This window comes from Apteryx mantelli, chromosome 10 (genome assembly GCF_036417845.1).
Source record: "Apteryx mantelli isolate bAptMan1 chromosome 10, bAptMan1.hap1, whole genome shotgun sequence".
In the NCBI taxonomy this organism is placed as follows: Eukaryota; Metazoa; Chordata; class Aves; order Apterygiformes; family Apterygidae; genus Apteryx; species Apteryx mantelli.
In genome coordinates this window covers 20576299-20601415 of record NC_089987.1, presented here as the reverse complement: position 1 = coordinate 20601415, position 25117 = coordinate 20576299, and the positions used below count along the sequence as shown (strand labels likewise).

General features: G+C 39.8%; 1 protein-coding gene across 5 annotated transcripts in view; it reads left to right on the top strand.

Moving 5' to 3' along the window:
* SLC12A4 (solute carrier family 12 member 4) overlaps nt 1-24885 on the top strand; it is a 50316-nt gene extending 25431 nt beyond the window's left edge. Inside the window, exons 4-25 of one of the 5 annotated variants that reach the window (XR_010885298.1) lie at nt 2227-2373; nt 2922-2976; nt 3294-3424; nt 3916-4157; nt 6101-6312; nt 7283-7447; nt 7532-7630; nt 9618-9675; nt 11129-11303; nt 11717-11835; nt 12324-12422; nt 12725-12844; nt 13635-13739; nt 14755-14923; nt 16016-16211; nt 17190-17359; nt 17543-17674; nt 17769-17876; nt 18689-18873; nt 21570-21703; nt 23737-23900; nt 24622-24885. Coding sequence is in view for 2 of the 5 variants with exons in the window: in XM_067302602.1 (XP_067158703.1) it covers nt 2227-2373; nt 2922-2976; nt 3294-3424; nt 3916-4157; nt 6101-6312; nt 7283-7447; nt 7532-7630; nt 9618-9675; nt 11129-11303; nt 11717-11835; nt 12324-12422; nt 12725-12844; nt 13635-13739; nt 14755-14923; nt 16016-16211; nt 17190-17359; nt 17543-17674; nt 17769-17876; nt 18689-18873; nt 21570-21703; nt 23737-23828 (2913 nt within the window). In the remaining 3 variants the exon portion in view is untranslated. Of the gene's footprint in view, nt 1-2226; nt 2374-2921; nt 2983-3293; nt 3425-3915; nt 4158-6100; nt 6313-7282; nt 7448-7531; nt 7631-9617; nt 9676-11128; nt 11304-11716; nt 11836-12323; nt 12423-12724; nt 12845-13634; nt 13740-14754; nt 14924-16015; nt 16212-17189; nt 17360-17542; nt 17675-17768; nt 17877-18688; nt 18874-21569; nt 21704-23736; nt 23901-24508 lie in introns of all 5 variants that reach the window. The other 4 variants (XR_010885297.1, XR_010885299.1, XM_067302602.1 and 1 more) reach the window with 4 other exon arrangements.
* Nucleotides 24886-25117: the final 232 nt, after the last annotated feature.

Sequence of the window (25117 nt, the reverse complement as noted above, 5' to 3'; positions counted from 1 at the left end):
AAGTCAGCTTGTAACTTGATGCACCTAAGAGACTACTTCAGAGGGAGGGGGAGAAGGGGCCGAACGATAGAGCAAAGCTGCCGAAGATGAGAGCAGAAGATGAGAAAGAACTAAGCTAAGATGAATCCTTGTGCAGAGGAACTAGGTATTGGGAGACCTGTAATGGGCAGGCCTATAACCTACCTGTTTTTGTAGTGGTCGGGGTGCTGTCAACAGTGTGTGCAACAACCGTTCCACCCGCTTCCGCCACGCAGGAGCAATAGGCTGGGCTCCCTCCTTCTCCCAGGGCCGGTTCTGACCAGCTCTTAGGGAGACCTTTGCCTCAGAGACATCTACACATCTGTGAATTCAGCTGATGCTGGCTGCTGGGTTCAGAGATGCTGTGAGGGGGGCGACTGACAGATAGATGATAAAATTACATAGAATGCCTCTTTATGAAATGAGGCTACAAATACGTTAATGTGACAACGGGAAGCCCTTATACGAGGCACCTTCTGCTGCCTGGTGCCTGGCACCCTTATTTAGCCTTTTCTCAGCTGTTAATGTTTATGCAGTTGAAGACCCAAGCTGAATCAGAAGAAGATGCCCGAATCAAAAATATCTAAGCCTCTCCTCCTTGAGGAGGTAGGCAAACGGTGAAGAACATCCTGAGAGGATCCTCTTCCCCTGCCGCGTTGGGACAATTCATTTCCAAATCCTTACCTTGTTCTCATCAGGGTACTGATGCACCAAGTGATATTTCAGTTAGTATTAGAAGATATTTCTTCTTTCTTCTTCATACATAATCTTGTCAAAGCAGGAGATACTGATCATGATAATTCTACAGGACAGTAATTTTTATAAAAATGGTAGGTGAAGTTTTAGGGGGGTTTGTACACTGGCATTGGAGCAGCCGAGTAACTCGTAACGCAGTTGTCTGGCCTCATTCTGCTAAGCCAGGCCCGCTGCAAACTGTCAGCAAGTGCTTCTGTTGCCCCTTTGGCTTCAGGAAGCTTACGCAAGTTGCAGTGTTTTTGTGGGAAAGTGCAGATGATCTGAATTAGCTTTAGTCACACAAGGAGTTCAAAATTGACATTAAAAAAAAATCCAGTCAGCAGTTGCCCAGCGTTTCTAACCAAGAACTGTTCAGCTCATGTCCTTAGATGTAGTTCTCTTTCAGCTAAGGCGAGGCAAGTTGCTAATGCGGGTGAAGAAATTTTGCATTTAAACGTATGATTGAAAGTTGAAGCACTAAGTTCTTAAGGTGCTTGTTTTGACCTGTTGAAATTATAATGATCTGATTTTCTAGGATTCTGCTTTGTGTAAAGAAACGTACTCTTGCCTTACCTTCGCTTCTCTACCTTTTTCCTTAGAGAAGATAAGGCCAGAACAAAGTTTTTGTCAGCCATTTTATCAGTTTAAGAGTAATATGCTTGTCTTAAAATACCACTGCTTTTGATTTGATGGCTAATTAGTCTGTAATGGTGTGTGTTGCCTATTTAATTTTGCATTTAGTTAATGCTGTGTGGAGTCATCTCTTGAACAAGTCTTGTCACCTGCCTTAAATGATCTTGCTGCTTAGGTGATTGTTCACGGGCTTCCTTAAATGCTGTCTGTCTGGAATATGTTTTAGAATTCAGATTTATTTATGGAAAGAAGTGTGAAAAGGAATGAGCCTTTGACAAATTGCACTGTCTGTTCCCCCTATGTTTCAGCATTCTGTATAAATGCAAAAGAAAACCTCAGACAACAGAAGCTGTGAAATGTCTTGGCAGAAAACCAGTGAAATTTGGCACTCTGAGTTGCTGCCGGTGCTGAGTGTGCCAATACAGGGAATGCTACTATGTTCCTTGAAATGAAACCCTTATCAATGGCACTTCAATATCGTCATTGGGATCTGACAATAACTCTTCGGGCAAGGGAGAATTCTAAGATATTATATTGAATGTTGGTAATGTGCAGTTCCCATGGCACTTTAACTAACTTGTATTTTCTCAGAAACTGTCAAAAGTAGTTCACAATCTGATGCTAACATTATGTGAACATAAATAAGGTAGGATCGTTAGTTCTGCACAAAATGGGAGAAATGCACTATACGTTACTCCAGATGGCTTCCAAATCTTTTGTATTTATAACATTACGAAAGTATATTTTGCATGAAACTAATTTGTAAACTCTGGGGAATAGGGTAGGATCTGCCTTACTCTGTTAATGCTGCTGTATTTTTATTTTATTTTATTTTTTCAGTCACCCAGCATGGGCACCCTGATGGGGGTGTATTTACCATGCATGCAGAATATCTTTGGGGTTATTCTCTTCCTTCGGCTGACTTGGATGGTGGGAATGGCAGGAGTTCTTCAGTCCTTCCTGATCGTCTTGTTATGCTGCTGCTGTGTGAGTACATAGTCAAAGCAATGCACGTGATGTAACCTTTGTGAGACTCTCAGAAAATTGGGAGAGGCTGCACTTTACACGCGTGCATAACCAAAGGCCAGATTTATGCTAGATGCTTCTGCTATGCCTGTAAGCATAAGATTTTTTTTATGGTAGTAATTTGAAACTGGCAAACTATAACTAGTGTAGATATAGTCTTAAAAATGGTGTTTGCTCAGCAAACAGCTGTTTTCTGAGCCCGTCCCAGGTCATCGCTGCCTGCTGGGCTGCCCGTAGTTGGAATTTCAGCTCTGCAGACAGTGACACCTGCACTCGTTATCACGCTTGTCTGCAGAGACCTGTTATTTGACCTGATAAAGCAGCAATTGTCTCTCAGGCAAAAGTTTCAACAGCTTAATGATTACGTTCCTGTTACTGTTGTTTTCTTTCCAGAAGATGATCTGTCAAGGCAGAATAAGTAGAAATACTGGCAGCTTTGCTCTAACAAGAAATAAGTTACATTTTAAAAAATGTTGACACAATTATTTCCTTTTCCTTGTTTACCCCAGACTATGCTGACAACCATATCAATGAGTGCCATTGCAACGAATGGTGTTGTTCCAGGTAAATGTAATTAACGAACTTTTCATTTGTGGAAAAATAGTTGCTATAAGCTATTAACATGGCTTTATTCCTCGGAAATTTGCTTAAGCCAGGATACAAAGCCTGGATTCATATTTTATCTCTGGTTAATATCACTTAAGCTAAAGATTCATTTATTTGGCTTTTAGGTACCGCTCTGCTAACAAAAAGATATTTTAATTGAAGCCCTAAAAAAGCAGATGCACAATGTATAATTTTGTTGTATACTTGCTGTGAGTATTTTAAAATTTATGACATTAAGAAATGACTATTTTACTTCCACTTTTCTTGTTTCCTAGCTGGTGGCTCCTATTTCATGATATCGAGGTCATTAGGCCCAGAGTTTGGTGGAGCTGTAGGGCTGTGCTTTTATTTGGGAACAACATTTGCAGGAGCGATGTATATCCTCGGTGCCATTGAGATTTTATTGGTGAGTAGTACTGTAGTAGTACTGCTTTTAAGAGAACTAACATATGAAAAGTACTGCAGAATTCTTGTCTCATAGTCATATATGTATTCAAAGGTGGAGACCAGGTCTACACATTCTTGGTGCCCAGTGCTGCCCTCTAAAAGTCGCACGCTTTGTGGGTATCCAGAATGGAAGCTTCCTTGAAAATCTATATGGAAGTATGACTTAATCAAAGAAACGTGCTCATAATTGGTAAAGCTGGCTCAGTTGTGCTGTTGAAATAGAATGGCCCTTTGGGGTTGGACCAGATGATCTCCAGAGGTCCCTTCCAACCCCCACTGTTCTGTGATTCTTTTATCCCAGACTTTTTTCTATAAACTGCAGATTTCTGGTGAAGAGCATGTAGCAAATTGGAAAGTGGCTTACATTTCTGGTATAAATAAAGATCATTACAGTAATTTAGACAGAGTTCTGTTGCTGTGTTCCTTCAGCTTGCTTTCTTCTTCTTTCAGACATATATTGTGCCACAAGCAGCCATTTTTCATCCTTCTGGTGCCCATGATGCCTCCAGTGCTATGCTAAACAATATGAGGGTGTATGGAACTGTATTCCTCCTCTTAATGGCAGTAGTGGTTTTTGTAGGCGTGAAATACGTTAACAAATTTGCTTCCCTCTTCTTGGCCTGCGTAGTAATATCCATACTGTCCATTTATGCTGGAGCTATCAAGTCCATCTTTGATCCACCTGAATTTCCGTGAGTAATCTTTCTGCATGGGGGTATGTATAACTTTGCCTACCGTTCAATGGGAGACTATAGAGGGGTTCAGTGTCGCTGTATATAGTTTTCTGTATGCAGAGCCCATGGAATAGAAGTTCTTCGGCTAAAATAAACACGCTGTTACATTCTTTAACTGTGTTGGTGAGAGGAAGCCTCCTGGTGAGGATACCAGGTTGATGGAGGCTGACATTTCTCTGCCTCCCACAAGGACAATCCCCTGTCTTAGGCCAGGGCTGTTCAGTTCACGTTTAGCTAGATCTTTGCTGGGTTATTTACTGCAGTGCTCTCAGCAGGAAGCAGTGTGGCTGCTCTGCTTCCCCAGGCCGGTCAGACATGGTGTGCTGCCTTCGTGGTTGGAAACTGCGGCAGTGTGGTGCAGCTGCTTGCTGAGAAACGGGGGCTCTCAGGAGCGCGGGAGGCGCGATGCGCGGGGCCTTGCCAAAGCCCCGGCAAAACTTGCTTCTGGTCTGAACGCAAACGAGGCTGCGGCATGAGTCGCTTTGCTCTGAACACAACATGTGTCTCTTGACACAGCAAGAGTTAAATGTGGAATACAGTGTATTAAACGCCAAGCTGGAGTAGAAATAATATAGAAGCATGTGTTTTAACAGAAATGCAAGCAGTGTTTCCTGATCCTGTTGACAAGTGATGAATGGAAATAGGGTAGTCGAGCCTGTGTAACTACTCACATCTCAAGACGCTGTAAGAATAACTAAGTAGTCACAGCCCTCAAGTGCTCACTTTAGATATTTAGGGTCCAACAATTATAATGTTTTACAACAATGGCAGATTTACAGTAGTGAAAATAAGTGTCTCTACCTTGCCCTTGTTATCTCTTAGATTGTTCTTGAATGTTTCTCCCTATCTTTCTTTAGGCTGTATTCCTCTTTCTTTTGCTGCAGAAAGCAGATACAGTACTGATTTTTAATTCTAGAGGGGAAGGCTAGACTGAAGCTACAGTTTACAGGCCTGTGAACCCTGCAGAAAGCCCTGTCCCTGCCATTTTCTTGGCTTTAATGCTTGATGAGACCTGTGAATCAATTTTTTTAAACCCATTAAAATGACAGAAAATAATTATATTTTTATATATATAAAATTTTTATATTTTTTTTTTCCTGGAGAAGTTTTCTGACGCTTGAAGTTAGATCTGGTGTCCGAGTGCCGGGGCTGGCTCAAAGGAAGTGAGGGAATGCAGAACTGAGAGTGGAGGATGGGAAGAGATTGGAAAGAGCAGGTGAATGAACTCCTTAGTGACAGTGAGCAGTTGTGTTGTAGCGCCATGTCTCGGGCAACCATACTTGTAGAGTGTGGATTAAAAATCTTCAGTCTTGGAATAAAACATATTTGTGGTTTGGTGACACTCACAGGCAGAGGAGGATTTTACCCGATTATAGAACTACAGACAGGCTTAGCAATGATGCACTGTGTCTTCTGACAAGAACCTTGTTTGTTTTGGTTGAAATGTATGTTCCTAATTCTGAAGATTAAGTGCTGCTATACAGAAACTGGGGTAACACTATTCTAAATAAATATATCGAGAGAAACTTAACACTTTTTAATCATTGGAATGTTGTTAATATTTGATTCTCCTCCCTTCTAATAGTTCTGTTTAAATGAGAGCAAAAATGTTGCATAATCATTGATACTCAATTCATTAAACTATACTGATTTTGCTTTTTTATACCTCTCCCAAAATTGTTGGAAAAGTGGCTTTTATACTTCTGACTTTTAGAGGAAGGAGTTATACAGTCCTTGTTCTACTACTAGCATCTGCCTGAAGCTGAGAATTGATGGAGCAGGCTAGAGCCACTTGAAGTTAAAATGATATAAAGGGAGAACGATGGGGAGGGGGGGATTTCATTTCCAGGTGCCACCTAATAGCAGTAACTATTTAGGTGTTCTTTATGTTTCCCTTCCAGGATTTGCATGCTGGGCAACAGGACTTTGTCAAGAGATCAGTTTGATGTTTGTGCCAAAACTATAGTTAAGGATAACATTACTGTTGCATCTAAGCTTTGGAAGCTGTTCTGCCTCAATACAAACTTAACCACCAACTGTGATGAATATTTCCTACTCAACAATGTGTCAGAGATAGCAGGGATTCCAGGAGCTGCTAGTGGCATTTTAAAAGGTATGATAGAAAATTACCTCGCCTTAAAAGAGGAGACATGCAGAGTAGTTGAAGTGGGTTGAACTGTTCCATGCTGGTTGGTAAAAGAGGGACTAAATGAATGTAATTACAGTGAAGAAAATTTTCTTTAATGAGGAAAACCAAGTGTTATAATCCTTAAAAGAGTAGATGGCATTTACCTCCTGATACATACTTGTGTGTTGTAAAATTGATTAAATTCGCCTTGTATATCTCATAATTTCAGTAGAAAGTCAATTATAATTGAGCAATACATGACAAAGTTGATATCACTTTTCAGAGCTCTATTAACCTGTCTGAACTGGAGAGTCATAGTCTATGTCCTGAAGGATAAGAGCATGTGTATAAAAATGTCTCCTCCTTTGCTTGTTCCTGAATCTAATATCATTGAAACGTGTTCATTGGCAGTTGCTGTGTGCAGGTGCTGAGTGTTTAAAGTTCCCATTTTCACAGGAGCCATTAGTCTGGCTTCTAAAACGGACTCAGCGTTTATTTGTGAAATTTCAAAGAATATATTCATATGCCAACCATATAATTCTCTAATTCTTTGACTGTCTAAAAACAGATTAGTTTTTATCCACAAATCTGGTCAGTATTGCTACTTTGGGTTCTCCAAATCACTACGTGTGGGTATGGTGGTTCATTAGAAATGGTTAATGTATTTCTTGGGGTTAAAATAAGTGTGAAATTAAAAGAATGTTACCTTTGGTAATATTAAAGCATAAAAGGTAAATATGCTTAACCTCCTGTAGGCTATTCATACAAGTTTACTATTTTTGTTACAGATTCTCTTGAAAACATGAAGTAGAAATTTTCTTTCATGTAACTTGTATATGTCTAGTTTGTGTTGATCACTGAATTGCATTTGTAATCTTCAGTCATAGTCCCATTATGAGAACAGGTTTGAACTGAAACATGCTTTTCTTTTCTGTGGTGTGTTAATAACCTTAAGACAACTTATGGAGCAATTATTTGGAGAAAGGAGAGATACTGGAGAAAGCACATCACCCATCCGTTGATGCAGCAGGTCAGAAGAACAATCTTCATTTGTACGTGCTTTCAGATATAGCTACTTCGTTCATGGTGCTGGTTGGCATCTTCTTCCCTTCTGTGACCGGTGAGAATATTGGGCAAAAAAGGGCATCTTGGGTCTCTGAGCTTTCTTTGCTCCTTTGATCTTACATCCAAAATGTATTTTCAGGCATCATGGCTGGTTCAAACAGATCAGGGGACCTCAAAGATGCACAGAAATCCATTCCCATTGGAACAATTCTTGCCATTGTCACCACATCACTAGTCTGTATCCTTTTAAAATTAGCAGAGTCCTAGCACATCGTGTCTCAGATGAGTGACTGTGTATCCGATCCATGGAACTGCTTTCAGCTGACGAAATTGTCAGTGCAAATGGAGACAGTGGTTGAGCTGAAAGCATCTGAATTGTTGCCTTGTTTTGTTCTGTTCTTTTGCATTTCAGTTGCTTTTCTTTGCTACACGCTGGTCTATGGCTTCTCAGACTGGTCGAGTAAAAGTAGTGGGGTTTTTTGTTTTGTTTTTTTAGGATGTAGTGGACCATTAAGATGAGGGAATGTCTGAAATGTGGAGATCATAAATTTCCGTTTCTTAAACAAATAGGCCTTTTAGTTGAGTGACATCAAGCAGTATGTGCTTTCTTGAACGTCTTAAAGTAAGAAAAACCAGAGTTAGACTAATTTAGTATAGCCGTCTGGATGTTCCCTAAGCGCTCCTTGGATTTCACCAGTGTAGGGTGTGGGGTTTTGTTGTTTGTGTGTGTTTTGTGTGGGTGTGGTGGGGTGTTGTTTTTTTGTTTTGTTTTGTTTTAAACACATCTGATTTAATGTTACTTCATGGTTCTTAGACGCATCCCCGGCTAGCGTGCGTGGAAGTTTTACAAACACTGTGCTCAGGAGCAGGTTCCAGGTATTCACCGTAGCTGTGAAAGATTTGTTCCCAGCCTGTTTGCCCTGAGACTGGAGTGCTGAATTTGCAGAGTATGAGGGTGTTCGTGATACCCAGTTTCTAGGTGCCGAGTGTGTGTTTGCAGGAACAACCTCTGTCCCAGCTGTAAATGCCAGGTTTCACGTGTGATTAAACTCTTGAGGCCGTAGGTCCATGGGAGCTTTGCTTAGGAAAGGCTGCCCTTTTTCTCTCTTCTATCCTGCTTTGGTCTTTGGACTTCATCAAGCTCTTGATGCCCTAAACTACAGTTTATTGAGGTCGGAAATTTAAAAAAAAGTGGGGAGGCAATTAATATAGGCAAGGGCTTTGGGATCTCTTTGTAAGAGCTACTGAAAAAGTTCCACCTGAAGGGTGGCTGGCCGAGATGGTGCCTGTCCTGGAACTTCTGCTGTTTTAAGCCGTGATTTTTGCCAAACCTTGCCAAGCTGTAACTTGGGCTCCTGGCTCGCTTGCCCCAGCTCCTTAGGAGCACAGCCTTTTCCAGGTGCTGCTTCTGGAACTGGCCCTGTACCGAATACTCTGTGTTTCCCCTGAACGTTATAGATATTAAAACAGTTTCAGACATCACCTCCAGCCCTCTGCTACAAACAATTTTTTTCAGTTCAAAATTTTTTTCTTGCTGGTTAACTTTATACCTAGATATTAACACGCCACCCAGTGGAAAGTTCACACCATAATTTTTAGAAGCCATCAGTGTTTCCCCTTTTATTACTCCTTGTATTTTACAATTACATTTTAGAGACAGAAGGTAGAGTTTAGGATTGATACATCCATGTAAACTTAAATCACAAGGTCAAAAACTTACTGGAATGACAGACCAAAAGACCTGAAATATTTTGTATTGCCCAGTGCGGAAGTAGTCCAGCTTAATAACAAAGCCATATTCAAAGACCTACTGATGATCTGGATGACGTGGTTTGCTATCCATTCAAAACATCTTTGGATGAAGGAGAAGGGGACGGATATTTTAATATGAATTTTTGTTTTATCTTAATAGCAGATTAAATTGCTGTTTACATGTAAGATTATTTCCTTTAAAGTTATCTCCTTTATCCTACTTTTTAAAATTAGCTTTTTAAAAAATTGAATCTTAGAACAGTAACTGTTTATCATTTTTAATATTAAAAGGTATGCATGAGCACTGAGACATTAATTTACTCGGCAACTTTATCAAGTATTTATAAGAGATGCTGCTGTGCAAATGTCATAGGGCAGAGGCATGCATTGAACTTCTCACAATGTTTTCTGTGGTTATTTACATCTGCCCTGTTTAAATAAATCCTACTTCCTTAGCACACTCTGTACTCAAGACTTCAGTTGTGTATTATTATTTGGAGCCTGCATAGAAGGTGTCGTCCTGAGAGATAAGTAAGTAACCATTAAGTTTTACTGCTTTAACATTTTCCTTTCTTTTTGCAGGGAGGGTATGTTCTTTTGCATCTTTTTATTTTGTTTTATTTTTTTTTGCTTCTGGGTGCCTTTTGGTAAAGGATGTTTTGGGAATCTCCTTCTATTTGGTTTAATGTTTTGTAGCCTGGCTCCCTCAGATTTTAAATCCTATGTCTTAATTTTTTTAAACCTATTTCACCTCATTGCCTGTTTTGCCAGGGATATTCTGTTCAAAGATCAGATCCCCAAAACGGGATCCCCCCAAATAAACTATGGATTTTATTTTTTATAGAGGAAACATGTAATATAGCAAAAATCTTCTTTATTTTTCCTGCTGTTTTCTTTCTTTTTTTTTTTTTTTACTCTGTCCTCTTTTTAGCTCCTGGGTTTTGGCAAAATTATTCTTTAGAAATTTTTTCTTTATTTCTTTATTTTCTTACAAATTGAGTTTACAAACTTTTCTGGATTCATCACCTACTGAGAAACTTATTACTGATTTTTGTAAAGTACTGATGATATCAATGATATTTTGCTGAATAGCTTAAATAGTTTCAGCCTATGGTATGTTAGCAGATAGCTTGCATTACTCTGCCTTTATTTATTTTATTTATTTATTTATTTTTAACCACTTGCTGACCATGGTCCCCTAAGTCAAGGGCCAGTATAACATATATTCCCTGACCTATTGCAAAGGAAAATCTTAAAGGATAGGTGGCTAGCCCACACTTGTGTCTGTACACGTTAGGAGGAGCTATTTCCTCATAACACTTGTAATCATTTTCTTGCATGCAAATCAAACTACGAAACCCAGCCAGAGATTCATAACAGGATAAAATTGGTATTTGGTTATCTCTGCCTTCGGATTATTAATTCTCAAACACTTCAGTCTATAAATCCAATAACAGTGTTCCGAAGTGCTAGATTTTACAAGTGCGTTTTCTGAAATCTCCCCTCATGACGATAGTCTTTTTCCAGTGGAGAAGCAGGGAAGTGCTTGTGAATAAAACTCTATCTGGAAAAAAAGCAGAAGCAGCCCACACCCTTCTGTAGGAGTGTCTGATACTGGATTGTGGCCATTTACCACATGCCAAAAAGGCTTAAAGCAAAAAATCCAGAGAACATCACTGGTTGGGTATTTCAAACAAGGAACTTTTTTTTTTGTTTTAAGAACTGCATCTTACAAGCTGAAAGTAGGAAATAATACTCTGTTAATAAAGCAAGAGTTTTGGAATAAATAGTCAAAAGAAAGGGTTCAAATTGCTAAAGTCAGGCTACAGACACTTCCTATCTGTGTACTGGGAGTAACTGAGATAGTTTGCTGATTCCTGTGTTTCCCGTTCAAGAAAATAACATCTCCAAACCGACCCAGAAAACCAAACGTGATAATCAAAATGCTCCTTGAAACACGAATGTGTCGCCGTTCTTCCCGCAGGTACGGTGACGCAGTGAACAAGAACCTGGTGGTGGGCACCCTCTCCTGGCCCTCGCCGTGGGTCATCGTGATAGGCTCCTTCTTCTCCACCTGCGGGGCAGGTTTGCAGAGCCTTACTGGGGCCCCCCGGCTGCTGCAAGCCATAGCGAAGGACAACATTATTCCTTTCCTCTGGGTTTGTACATGTTAGAGAATGGCATTCTGTGCGTAGCAACTCTCCAACGATTTGACTTGATATTCTTAGAAATCAGATTTATTTTTCCCAGTTTGCCTAACACTTAAATGAAGATGATCTTGATTTTTTTTTTAATTTTAATGCTTTGTTTTCTTTTATTAAAAACTAGGAAAAATTTTAAAGGAGTTTGAATAGACATATGGTAATTTTATGAAGAAATCTAACATCTAATTCAGTGAAGCAGAGAAAGCCATTAGAATTATTTGGCTCCTTGCTCTAGAGAAAAAGTATGTAGGCAAATTACTGCTGTTTTTTGAACATAATTTTTGTTGTTGTTGTTATAACGTCATGAAATACTTGGCAAGCATGCTTTATGTTTAATGACGAAAGCTGAAATATTTCTATTTGTTCAGGTTTTTGGCCATGGCAAAGCAAATGGTGAACCAACCTGGGCTCTTCTGTTAACGGCGTTAATTGCTGAGCTGGGAATCCTTATTGCTTCACTTGACATGGTGGCTCCGATTCTCTCAATGTAAGAGGGGCAGTTGCTATAAAATAAATATGATATGCTTTTAGGTCTTGCTAATCTGATTGCTTTTCGGAACCATATCTTAAACCAGTAAAGCATATTGCTGGAACCTAAGTTCCACTTTTATTTCTATGAATTCTCTGACATCTGGCTTTACACATACTCCAGAGCAGAAACAAGCTGATTTATGTTGTGAACAAATTTATTTTTGCTATTTCTGGATTATTATTTTCTTTGGGAAAATGTTATTTTTAACATAACATTGTGAAAGATGAGGGTAATGCTGCAGAGAGAGATCTAGCTAGGTCCAATTAAAATACTTTTCCAACTACTTTGCACTGATAGTTCAGGCTAATAAAAAATTGGGGGGTAGGCACATGACAAGGCAGATGAATTTTAGCTGTAGGTCATGCATGTGATTGTAATATGTGCCAAAGTGTATAAATGGGTATGCTGAAGGGTGTGTTTTTTTCCTTCTCCCTCATCTCTAGGTTTTTCTTGATGTGTTACCTTTTTGTTAATCTAGCATGTGCAGTGCAAACACTTCTTAGAACTCCAAACTGGCGGCCCCGATTTAAATACTATCACTGGTAAGCACGTGGCTGGTGCGCTCTACGCCTAGTCTGTGATCTGTGAGGTGGGTTTTGGAAGAACCCTCTCCATGAGGGTGATGGGCATGCTCTGTTTTTCTGGATATGTGTCCTAGACAAAGGGACAACAATGTAATATTTATCGTCGACCAGAACCAAGATACTTGATGGGATGAGAGTTTCGTTCCCCCAACAGGATGTTAGAATTTGGGGGGGGGGGAGGGGGGAAGCAAGAAAAAATTGACTTGTTCTTAACTTTTTCTCCCCCACTACTCACTAATATCCTTGTTTTTTTGTTTTAGGGCCCTGTCATTTCTAGGCATGAGTATTTGCCTGGCATTGATGTTCATTTCATCTTGGTATTATGCCCTGGTAGCTATGCTTATTGCGGGCATGATATACAAGTACATTGAATATCAAGGGTAAGTATTAAGTGGCTAGAAGAGGACAGGAAGGAGATTGGGTCTATTTTTTATAACTTATCTTTAGCCTTCATGTTAAGAGAAGGAATGGGCGCTGTCTAGAGACATGAATTGGAGACTCTCTCTTGTTAGTACTTTTGTCATTGTTTTGTTGTGTCAGTGCAGAACAAAAGCCCCTGAAATCTTAGGGCCGTGCTTTGTTAGGCCTCTAAAGGTGTTCTGTGAAACTCCCACATCGCAGGAAAGAAACTATGGCTGGCGACTGTGTTTCTGCTGTCTATCACGCACCATTACTTCAGGCCCAGAACACCTGAAGGCAGCCACCTTTTAATCCAGTTTATCTGGTGCAAAGGTTTGTCCTTGAGAAAGGACAGTCCTTGGTGGGGATGACGGGGGGAAAGGTCCTTGAAAAGCTGAATCCTTGGTTAGGCTGCCTGAGATAGCTAATATCCTATGGGGTCAGGCTGGGCGTGTGGCTGTATGACTTTATTTTATTAAATCATGTACTGAAAGGCCTGGTGTGTGTTTAGGCTTGGGAAACCTCATCTGTAGTGGAGTATTGGTTACAAATGAAACGCAGAAAGCTGGTGTTGTCATACATCAGATATTTGCATTTTGCTCATGTGGTGCGTAGCATGTGATGCATACTTATACATACATGTGATACACACATGCGTATACATCTGATAAATGGTATGCATAACATTATAAGGTAATGATTTCTCTAACATAGCTGTAAGTGTGCAATTAAATGCAACTGTATGTTGGCTAAATTGTGTGTCCTTCACAGTGCGGAGAAGGAGTGGGGTGATGGTATCCGGGGTCTTTCACTCAGTGCAGCAAGATACGCCTTACTCAGACTGGAGGAGGGCCCTCCGCACACAAAGAACTGGAGGTACTCGTTTTAGTCTAGTAAAACGCAATCAGTCGTGATTATCTACTTACATGCAAGGAATTGAACTGAATGGCAAAGGGGATGTTTTTGGTCTATGTGAATGAATTGAAATGCCCAGAATGTAAAACCCAATGCGCCTGTATAAGCTGTCCTGGCACTAACCTAGCCCTACCGTGTGGGCCCTGTATGGGCAGACTTTTCTTACGCTTTGGATCCTTAATCAGACTCTGGTGAGCTCAGAAGTGAAACCTGAGGAAACTACAGAGACCTGTGAGTACAGAGGCCCAGAGACCCAGGCAATTTGCCTGGGGTGCATGAAGAAGTCACTGCTCTCATTCTAGGCTTAAAAACTGGAATAGTAGCCAACATTTCTCCCTCTCACCTTGTGCGTTGAAGCCAAACTATGTGGGCAAGAACACTCTTCTCTGTTACGGGTTGCGCAGCTCTCCTCTTAGGCTCTGAACAAGAGTAGCAGAAGTCTGCCTTAAATAAGAGTTCTATATATTCTTATACGTGCCTAATCATAGCTTAAGAGAGAAAATGCTTAACTGATTTGTAGTGGTACCTTAAGGGACAGAAGGCAGGTGGGATCTGTATGTTTAGATAAAATGTTCATATTTCCCTAATATTTGGAACAAATATCCAAATAGATCTGGAGGGAGAGGCTTATTGCATGAATACAGTGTGTGCTCTAGTTGTACTTAACAGAGCCTTGAAAATGAAATGTAAATAAGACACTAATGCAAGTCTCTTAAGCTAAGTACATGAAAGGGTTTTAGTACTGTCAAAATGGTACAGCAGAAGAATTCCCTCACTGTTTCAAATCTGCCTTGAGTCAAGAGGAATAAAGTTAATATTAATTAGAACTCTCCTAAATGTGTGAGTTATAGAAAGACCATACTGCATTGTTGCTGGTGTCAGAGTTAATATTCAAGCACAACTGGCATAACAGTTTGTTAAAAGTGTTTTTGTAAAACGTCAATAAAGATTACATTCCCATTTTTACTTTCTCTAGGCCTCAGTTGCTGGTGCTTCTGAAACTCGATGAAGATTTACATGTAAAATACCCTAGACTGTTGACATTTGCATCCCAGCTGAAAGCTGGCAAAGGTTTGACTATCATAGGATCAGTGATCCAGGGGAATTTCTTGGAGACTTATGGAGAAGCCCAGGCTGCTGAGCAGGTCAGTGTTTTAAACATAAATTATAGTGTTTTAGACAAATTCCTGAAGGAAAAAGAGGGGTGAGTGGAGAGATAACTGAAAAATTTCATGATCATACATGGAAAAAGATACATCAGTAAGACTTCCATCAAATACAGGATTACTTGAGTAGTCCCACACCTGTTCAGTAAGGAGTTTGCAAACATGTTACATTCCTGAAGCCACAAACAGACAAATGAAAGACCAGTGCTTGCAACTTGTATAAAAAGCCTTACTGCATAAAACCGTCTTGATTTATAAAAAATAGTCACTCCTTGAGTTTATGTACGTTGATTAATGGAGAAAAGAGGATATGTAGTTTTCTGAACCTAAGAATTGTTTCTTGATATGAACTTAGCAAATTTGCTGTGTTCTTTCTTTCAGTGTCATGATAAATTTATCATGAAAAACACGAAGGGATAGCCTTGAAAATTTGTTAATGTATCATTTCATCTTCCCTGCTGCATAAACATGACACCATAGCCCTGTTTACCTCTGTTTAGTTATACCATGTCATTGTTTTTTTCCCCAGAAACTTTTTGTAGAGGAACATCATTACAAATGGAGATCTACTTCATAGGCCTATGGGTTGAGTTTGTTTTTTTGCTTTTAAACAAAGTATGGTATTATTGATAGATGTGGGGTTTTGCTGCTTATGTATGTAAAATGAGTATAATAAAACAGCATGTTATACATGGGAATCTGAAACAGGAAATCCAAGTGAAACTAATTAACCTCAGATTAATAAAAAGTGGTTGTTCTAGGATTAGAAAGTGAAATAGCAACAGATCTTCCTAACAATTACTGTTCTTACAAATAAGGGACTATAGCACAAACCGAAAAAAGCTATCTTAATTTGTTAGAAATAATTATGCTTGAAAAGGAACTATATATGTTTTAAACAAGTATTATATACAGCTAGTGGGCATTTTCTCTTCTGTTTAAGGAAAGTAGGGGAGCAGAACTTTGCCTTAAAATGCTTTTCATCTGTGCACGTGTGAAGCAGGAATTTACACTGTAATCAAATGATGCAGAAAAACTTGGTTGTGAGGTTTTTCCTTGTCTGTCTTCCAGACTATTAAGAATATGATGGACATTGAGAAGGTGAAAGGATTTTGTCAAGTAGTTGTAGCCAATAAAGTTCGAGAAGGAATTGCCCACTTGATTCAGTCCTGTGGACTAGGTGGCATGAAACACAATACCGTGGTTTTGGGATGGCCATATGGCTGGAGGCAAAGTGAAGATCCAAGGTCATGGAAAACATTTATAGGTTAGTTTTGAAGGTTCTGTGTGATCAAACATTCTTCACCAAGGTGTTTATTACATACACAGCACACGCTGTGCGTTTTAACAGAATCTCTGTGAAATCCGTTTTGTTTTCTACTATTTGTGGTTTCTTCTGTTGATCATGAACTTATTCTCTAGTTAACAAAGCTAAGCCTTAGAAAATAAATGCAATCAGATAAATTTGTGCCATTGCTAGTGTTTTTAAATAAATCTAGTAATCTAGAGCCTTTACACTTCTGTTACAAAACGAGTAAATACAGCAATTAAAGCAAGCTTCATAGGGGAAAGAAAATATCTCTTATGATACCAGCTGATGTGGTTGAGGACAGAGGGGAGAGATATAGCTATGCTTTCAGGCAAAGCAACCAGCAAATCCTGTTACCAGTAGATGATTTCTCACAAAACTTCTCTGTTTGAAATATCACTTTTCCTAGATAAGGAAACCCATGAAAGGTTTTTTTCAAAGATCAATGTAGGAGCTAAAACTCATCTCTCTGTAATGAATGCTTAAAAAATGATGGACTTGAGACATACTGGTTTTTATGGCAAACTCTAATTTCTTTCCTTTATAACCTCTGTCTTTTCACAGGTGCTAAATTATCCACCTCTCTATTGTTGGAGCTAACACTCTCCTTGCATTCCCCTCCTCCCTCCAAGGCCTCAGATGGTCCAACTATTTAATGCAGTCAAATTAGAACTGAGCAGATGCTTTCTCCTTGTACATGGCTTTGAAGATACTGCTTTTATTTCAAACCTGAAGTAGGGCTTGTATTCCTGAAAGTCTGTTTTATCCTAACTATGTCACTTGGTCTGACCTTTCTGTACAAGCCTTGCTGTACTCGCTTTTCTTTATATAAGTGATGACTTTTATGGTTTGCTGGCATTTGCTTAGTGAGTAACTCTTCTACCGTAGATCACCCTTGCAGCATTGGAGGTAACTGTTTGTTCTTATTTTTGGCAGGTACTGTTCGTTGCACGACTGCAGCTCATTTGGCCCTATTGGTTCCCAAAAACGTGTCTTTCTACCCTAGTAACCATGAGCGTTACAATGAAGGCAACATTGATGTGTGGTGGATTGTGCATGATGGAGGCATGTTGATGTTGCTTCCTTTTCTACTCAAACAGCACAAAGTAAGTAAGGAGCTAGAAAAAGTATATTTGTTATTACCTACTTCTGTGTGCATCAGCGTGAAGAGACACGGCCCAGTAGCAGAACCAATGTTGATAAAGAGTGGGTTGTATTGGTAAGGTTCTGTTTTGCAGAGCAAAATGTTATTGGCTCCAGTGTACTAAGAGCTTATGTTTCCTCACCAGGTTTGGAGAAAATGCAAAATGAGAATTTTTACTGTAGCCCAGATGGATGACAACAGCATACAGATGAAGAAGGACTTGGCTACTTTCCTCTATCAACTCCGAATAGAGGCAGAGGTAGAAGTGGTAGAAATGGTAAGGGATTGAGCCAGTTTTTCACTTTATGATGCAAATGGTGGTGTTTGCTTATGGCTTGATTATGAGAGCAATATTCTTCTTATTTCTGCAGCACAATAGTGATATCTCAGCATATACTTATGAGCGAACTCTTATGATGGAGCAGAGATCTCAGATGCTGAGGCAAATGAGGCTGACAAAAACAGAGAGGGAAAGGGAGGTATGTCATTTGTGGTTGACTGCTGTGGACTGCTGAGGTAGATGAAACAAAATGCCTTCCTGCTAGTGTTTTATATAGCTGCTGCTTGAACTTGACTCCTGTGTTCTAAAGCTGTAAGAAATACTTTTAGTGTAGCTTTTCGGTTTTTTAGTTGTTGTGTCCAAAAATTGCATATAGTTACTGAAAAGCCTGGCTGCACTTGCAAAGCCATACTAGAAATGTTTGGGGGAAAACGATGGCGGTATGTAAGCTGCGGGAACGATCTGTGTGTTCCCCTTGGCAGTGTAAATGATGCTCAGGGACCTGAGGATGACCCTTTTTCGACCTTGTTTTTGGTTTATATGGAATATTCGGTGTTTGTCTCAACTATAGTATATCCTGTTTTCCTACTGCAAATTTCATTCCAGTTTAGCTATGAAAGGTGCAGCCCTTAGCTATGAAAGGTGCAGGCTATATCTTATTTTTGTGCATGTGTCCGTCAAACTTTTTTGTTGTCAATTTTGGGTTAGACTTGCCTCTTGTTTCAGACAGTCTCCTGATGAGAGACGGACTGTCTCTTTCTCCTAGTATAGATTCAGCCTCTGTTAGTCCAAATTCTGCAGGGCTCACGCCCATCAAAACAGTTTGAACTCAGTTTGGTATGTAAGATTACTGTCTAGGCCAGATGTTTGATATCTGAGCTGCCCTAGATGCTATATTGACTGTAAAAAATGAAGGATACAATGGAACAAAAAGTCTTCCATTGCTTAAAAGGAACCAGAGAAGGTAAAATAAAGTCTCCGCATTCACCTTGTCATTCCTGTGCTCTTTAGGCTCAGCTGGTAAAGGATAGACACTCAATAGCACGTCTGGAGAGCTTGTACTCAGATGAAGAAGATGAGGCAGACCCAGTTCCCGAGAACATTCAGATGACCTGGACAAAGGAAAAATGTGACTCTGAGAAGCGGAACCGAAGCAGTGCTGTGGGAACCTTTAGAGATCTGATCAGCATTAAGCCGTGAGTCTTGTCAGAGTCAACACCTTGCGCCTCCTAAAAGTCTAGTTGTGCTGTGCTTTTATTATCTTTTTTCCCGCCTAATCCTTGGTTTAGGATTGCACAGTATGCCTGAGACCTGACTACTGAAAGGACAGCAGTTAGCCTCTTGAGAAATTGCTAACCAATTAAGTGTAACACAAATGCCTCAGTATTTATACTTAGTATAGTCAAAATCTAAACTGGAGCTGTTAAGTCATATTATAACCCTCCTCCTGTCTCCCCAAAACCTCAACAAAACACATGTTTGAAAAAGAAAATTTCACTGATCTAATAGGAAGTGCGGATGTCTAATGCCGCAAGGAAGAGCTGGTGGCATCTGTTAGAAGTGGAGATGGTGGTGAATGACTGGGAATGGAATATGTGTGTGTGAGAAAATCATCGAAGACAGATTCGCTGTTGTAGGAGCACTGACATGTGACAGCAGCCTTAGTATTACCATGTGTGAGTCCCTCAAATAGCTGGAAGTGAAGCGCTCTATGTGGCTTTGTATTAAAAGGCACAAATCTCCTGTGACCTCTTTGATGTATTACATCTTGCATCAAGAGCCCACTCACCGTCAGCTTTGCGTACTTGGCAAAGTTCCAGATTGCTTATTACTTCTAAATCAGGGAATTCCAGTCTCTCTTAGGACGAATCATACATAGTTTATATACTGTAGAAATTCTGCTGAATTTGGTGTTAACTACCTGTACTTTTTCCTCTTCCATGCTTTCAGAGAGTGGGAAAACTTGTAAGTTTGTTATTTAACTTAGAAGTACATTAAGATGGTTGAGAGGGAAGATTTCATTTTCTCAACTAAAAGCTGGAAAATTATATATAACTATGGAAGAACAGAAAAGGAGTCAGAGTTGAACAGAATCTTAGCAATGCTTTTGAAGGGAGCAGGATTAGCCACTTAAGCTAAGTATCGTTATAAATAACATGCAACAAAACTACAAGAGTTATCCTGACAAGAACCAAATCAGGAAAGAAAACAATTACAAGTTTGAGCCTATTTTCTCAAGCAGAATATGGCATAAGATTTGGAAACATTCTTCATTTAGAGAAGCTCTAATTCTACAACACTGCTATGATGTTGTTTCTGGACACCAAGCAAACCGCTTTCTTATAGCCTACATCTTCAGATAACTGTGGAGATGCCAATTTTAAAGGTCACTTTGGAGAATGCCAAACCGTCAGTTTTCAATTACTTTTCCAAAACTATACATAGTTTATAACAGTTCATTGTTTCTGGTGCTGTTTTCTTCCTCACTTCCTGTAAACATAATCTGGCCTCTGTGTTGTCCCTGGCTTTCTGATGCTGACGTGGTAAAGACAGGAGATGTTCTTGCTCTAAAAAAAAAAAAAAGAAATAACAGAGAGGTAATCGAAGTGGATAAACTGTGGTGTTAGTATAAGAAATATTAATCGTACCATTGCATCTTCTATTTTCTGTATATATAGACTATTTATTTGCAAACCTAAAATCAGAAACCTAAGTTCAGAAAAGAAGCAAAGTTACTTTAACTTATAATACGTAAAGCTGAATCAACAAAACTACAGATTCATATTCAACTCGGTTCTCTTAATACCTGTTTTTAATATATTAAAATAAAGAAAATAAGTGGAAAATCCTCAAAGCTGCAAAGGGAGAATATATTCTGCCTTTGAGTCTATTTCTGTTTTGCTTTTCCTTTTAAATTACCAAAATAATGATTGATTTCCTGTAGCAAGGAAACATTCCCTGGCCCAAAATCCCCCTAGGATACGTTCCAGTTCTGTTCCTGCATGAATTGATGTTATTTTGTGATGATGGCTTCTGAATAATTAATCCTGTATCTCTTTTAGCCTGGTTTCCTAAGGAACAGAGGCTTATGAGACCATGCTGTATCTATTCCCTTCTCTCCCATAACTTTTCAACCAAGTGGCTACTCAAATTTGAAAGCATGATTGAGATTTCGAAGATGCTCAGATCTTATGTGTTTTCTCTTGCAAATAGTCAGCCAGACAGAGAGGCTGATGAGTGCCTGACTGAAGGAAAGGTTAAAATCCTTACTAAATACCAGAAAAGACCCATAAGCAGGCGTGCTTCCCACTGTTTGTAGGCTGCATTCCAACCTGCCAATCCACAGAAAATCGAACTTTCTCTGGAGATGTCAGCTGCTGTTCAACACAAAACAAGTGCACTTGTGAAAAGTCTGGGCCAAGCGCAATGCTGCCAGTTTCCTGCTCAGTTCTGAGGGTCTCGGAGAGTTTTCTGGTACTGAGTCCTGAGATGCACGGTCGGTGCTGCCGTGGGAGTAAGGGGATCCAGAGAGGCCTGCCCGAAGTGAAGGCTCTGCAGCCACAAATGTCCCTGGTCAGAGAGCATGCACTCTTGTGCAAATGGGTTTTAACTTCTTGTGCAAGACTGTATGATCTGTATAAAATGCCCTCCTTGAAGGCTATTTTAACTTTGAAATCTGAAGACCTGACTCCAGGACGGAATAGCAGTAGCTGAAGAACTATACAAGAAATCTCTTTTGTGTCTTTATTATATTACTGTATGTTGAGTTGACATTTAACAGAGTATTTAGGAGATTTAAGGTTTGCTTTGAATGACTTCTTAATCATTCAGTTTTCAGAGGCTGGAGGCATGTTTTTTCTGAACAGTAAATCTGAATGTGATTCTTCAACAGGAACCAGTCTAATGTCCGAAGGATGCACACAGCAGTGAAGCTAAATGAAGTTATTGTAAATAGGTCCCATGATGCCAGACTTGTTCTCCTCAACATGCCTGGTCCTCCAAAGAATACTGATGGTGATGAAAACTGTATCCTTTAAGGGAAGGCCTGGTCCACATACAAGATCTTTCTTCAATCTGTGCGCTTGCAGTTATTTTACTAGAAATGTTGTCAAGCTGCAATATGTGACAAACTGTCCACTGAGTGGAGGGTACTGGCCTGTGGCTCATGTACAGTAACTGCTTAAAGTAAAATGTGCCACTGGTTGCTCTGGAAGCCTTGGAAGTATGAAGTCAGTCTTGTCTGAATTCTTACTGAATTCAGTTTAATTTATCCATGACCTTGGTAAGTCTCAGGCTTTGGCAACAATGACACAATTCATTTGTGAGTATTCTGCCATTACAGAAAACGCTAAACAATTTGACAACCTTTAACATCTTCCAGGGCAGGAGTGAAGGCTGATTCTGAAAGGAATATAGACATTGCCATACTAAATACAGCATCATTTAAAGGTTGGTCACCTGCTTCCAGGAGTGCAATTCACAATGCTGACTGCAGCAATTCTCAACAGTGGATGCAGGAGACACGCAGGGAAGCATTCACAGCAGTCAGCGTGCTGGGCCGGGGAATGTCTGAACTCGAGCGAGCAGGAAGTCCTGAAGGAGAGGGCATTTCTCATGCACGTGCTCACCCATCAGAATTGGGAGCTTTGCTCCAAGTATGATGCTCTAGTAAGACTAGAAGTCCAACCTACAGTATTTAGGCACTTGCACCATGTCTAAGTAAAGCCAGAGCTGAGGGTGTGATCTGGTGAGCCAGCTGGCATGGCAGTTCTCTGTCCACAGCTGCTTTTCAGCCTTGGTTTGTACCGTTAAACTAGCAAGCCTTGCATTAACCTGTGCCAAAAAACATTACCTAAGTCATGGGCCTTAAATCACAGACCAAATGATTGCGTTTCCCCCTAAATCTGGGAGGAGGTGGTAGTGGTAACAGCTGTTAGACGACAGCCAACTGGCCAAAGAAGGGGCCAGAACACTCCTCTTCAGCACGGGGGGAACTGCAGCTACTACAGCCCAGGGAGCTTTGCAAACTCCCGGCTAGGGGTGACGTTGGGTGAGGATACTTGCTCCTTGCCTTCCCTGAAGAGGCTGGGCCACTGTGACTGAAAAACATGCAAAATTCATGAAGAGCAGCTGGGAGAGAGTTTAACTGTGTAACCTCGTGTTCAGATCGCTCATTTGGAAGAGCGAGAGAGTGCCGCTTCCAAGCTAACCTACACAGTTCACTTTTAGCCATTGGATTCCTTCCCTGCCTCTTCCTCCCCAAACCTGAGAAGTTTCTCACACATTTGGGGTAATATGTTCCTACTCTTCTCTCCCCCTTATGCCTTTGTGGTGAAACCAGTTCCTATTGAATAGGAGCAACATGTGAAAGTAAGTTAGACTGGAGTTTATATATGGCTAAGACTGAACTGTGTACTAATGCATTTTGCCAAGCTGCTGGCAAGTAGGTTTTGTAACTGCATCCGAGTCTACATAAAAGCACTAATTCCTCTTTTAAATAGTCAGTCAGAGGCCTAATATTTTATATAAAATGGGAAAAAGTTTGAGTCACCTAGGGATTTTAAGTGTATTGAAGTGAACTTAGTAATATTAAAATCTGTAAATAAAATGAGAAGTTTGATACATTTATAAGCAACTCTCATCAGCCCTGTACCACTACTATCTATTAAATTTGTATTTATATCTGTTTACACAGATGACTAGAGGATGTTTCAAATTTAGTCAAGCAGTACATTTTAAACTCATCTCTCATTCAGCCTCTTCTAGTGAGATATTTCACAATATAAACTCTTAAAAATGTTTTCAACCACAAATAGTGTATCTTAGTAGCTGGGAAAAAAAAATTAACCAGACTTTTCAAAATTTGCATATAGAAAAATTCCTTCTCTCCCGAGTTGCAGTAAATACACACTAGGAAATGTTTTGGTGGTTTTTGGTGGAGGTGGGTTAGGTGCCTACAGCATTCTGCATGTACTGTTTTATTACTGTTCTGTAAGGCAGGCTAATCACTATGTATTTTGGTTTTAACATTACTTTTGTCCTTGACTTTACTGAAACAGATATGGAGTTTCTTGAAGTCTTGACTGAGGGTTTGGAGAGAGTATTACTTGTTAGAGGAGGTGGCCGAGAAGTCATCACCATTTACTCCTGATTCAGTACGAGCTTCTAACACTTCTTCTTGGTGATAAAGGACATTCCAGTTTTAAATGGAGAAGAAAAAAAGGTTTTTTTGCCTAACTTTCTCCTCACCCAGTCCTATTCATTGTCTTTCCATCTGCAACACACACATCTTTGAGACTGCAGTATTGTTACACCATCCAATTAGCAACACAAGTTAATTGTGAATCTGCCACATTATTCAGTTTCTGCTTTGGTATTCTGGCATTTGTGCATGTAGTTTTAACACTAAACCTATTTTTAGACAACACTGCTATGTGCAGTATTTTTAGTAACTGTATGTAAAGTTAGGACATGAAAGTCAGTTACTGTAAAAAGATTTTAAAAGCTTTTTATATTAGGTTTGGGGGATAGAATTACATTATATAGCAGCTAGTTTCTGCTGAAGTTCAGCTATAAAGCATTTTCTAAAAAAGCACACTAAATTGTAAGAGAGGACTGAAAAAACTTTGTTTTTCTGGGTTTATTTCCAGAACTAAACTCTCAGTATTGGATTAAGAATTTATACTTTTAATACATTTATGGATAGAGATTTAAATAAATTATGTTGATATAGTTGAAATTATGTATGTAGCTTGCTACAAACTGTGTTGCTTCTGAGACTTGAGGTTCTGTGAGGCCAGATCCCTATTTATTTTTGTATTTATTTGTCAGACATATTGGATACGCAGATGCAGGAATACAGAGATTTCATAAGAAATTTTGAATCATCAGTGGATTGGAGGACCAGTCCTGTGCAGTTCTTCCATGCTTTAAATTTCTTGCAGACCATCCATCAAAGTACACTGAGCATGCTGGAGTCCAGTGTGTAGAGCCAGGCGCTATGCTGCACACACAGCGATGGGATTGCACTTGCACAAGAACAGGGGACCTGCTGCTTCACTGTATGTTTTATGTGCGTAGAGGAAAAAGAAGAAAAGAAGACCTTTTATTAACCAATAAGTCTCTGGAGATTTTATCAAGCCCATTGAGCTGTACTTTATGTACAGAACATTCGTATTTTTTCAATAAAATGTTGCATACACTTTGAACCTATTCTCTGCTCTGTGTGCTGTAGTGCATTACCTAGGAATACAGTATCTGTCGATCGGTGTGCAGAATTACCGTGATCTGACTGCAGTGTGTTGGCGCAGGCAGATCCACTCTGTGCTCGCCCAAATGGCGCAAGTGCTGCACTACGGAGGTGCCAGCTCGGGCCTGAAAGCAGCCCAGTGTTGCACCTAAGTAAGGCGAAGTTCCTGGGTCTTAAGCTACTACTGTATT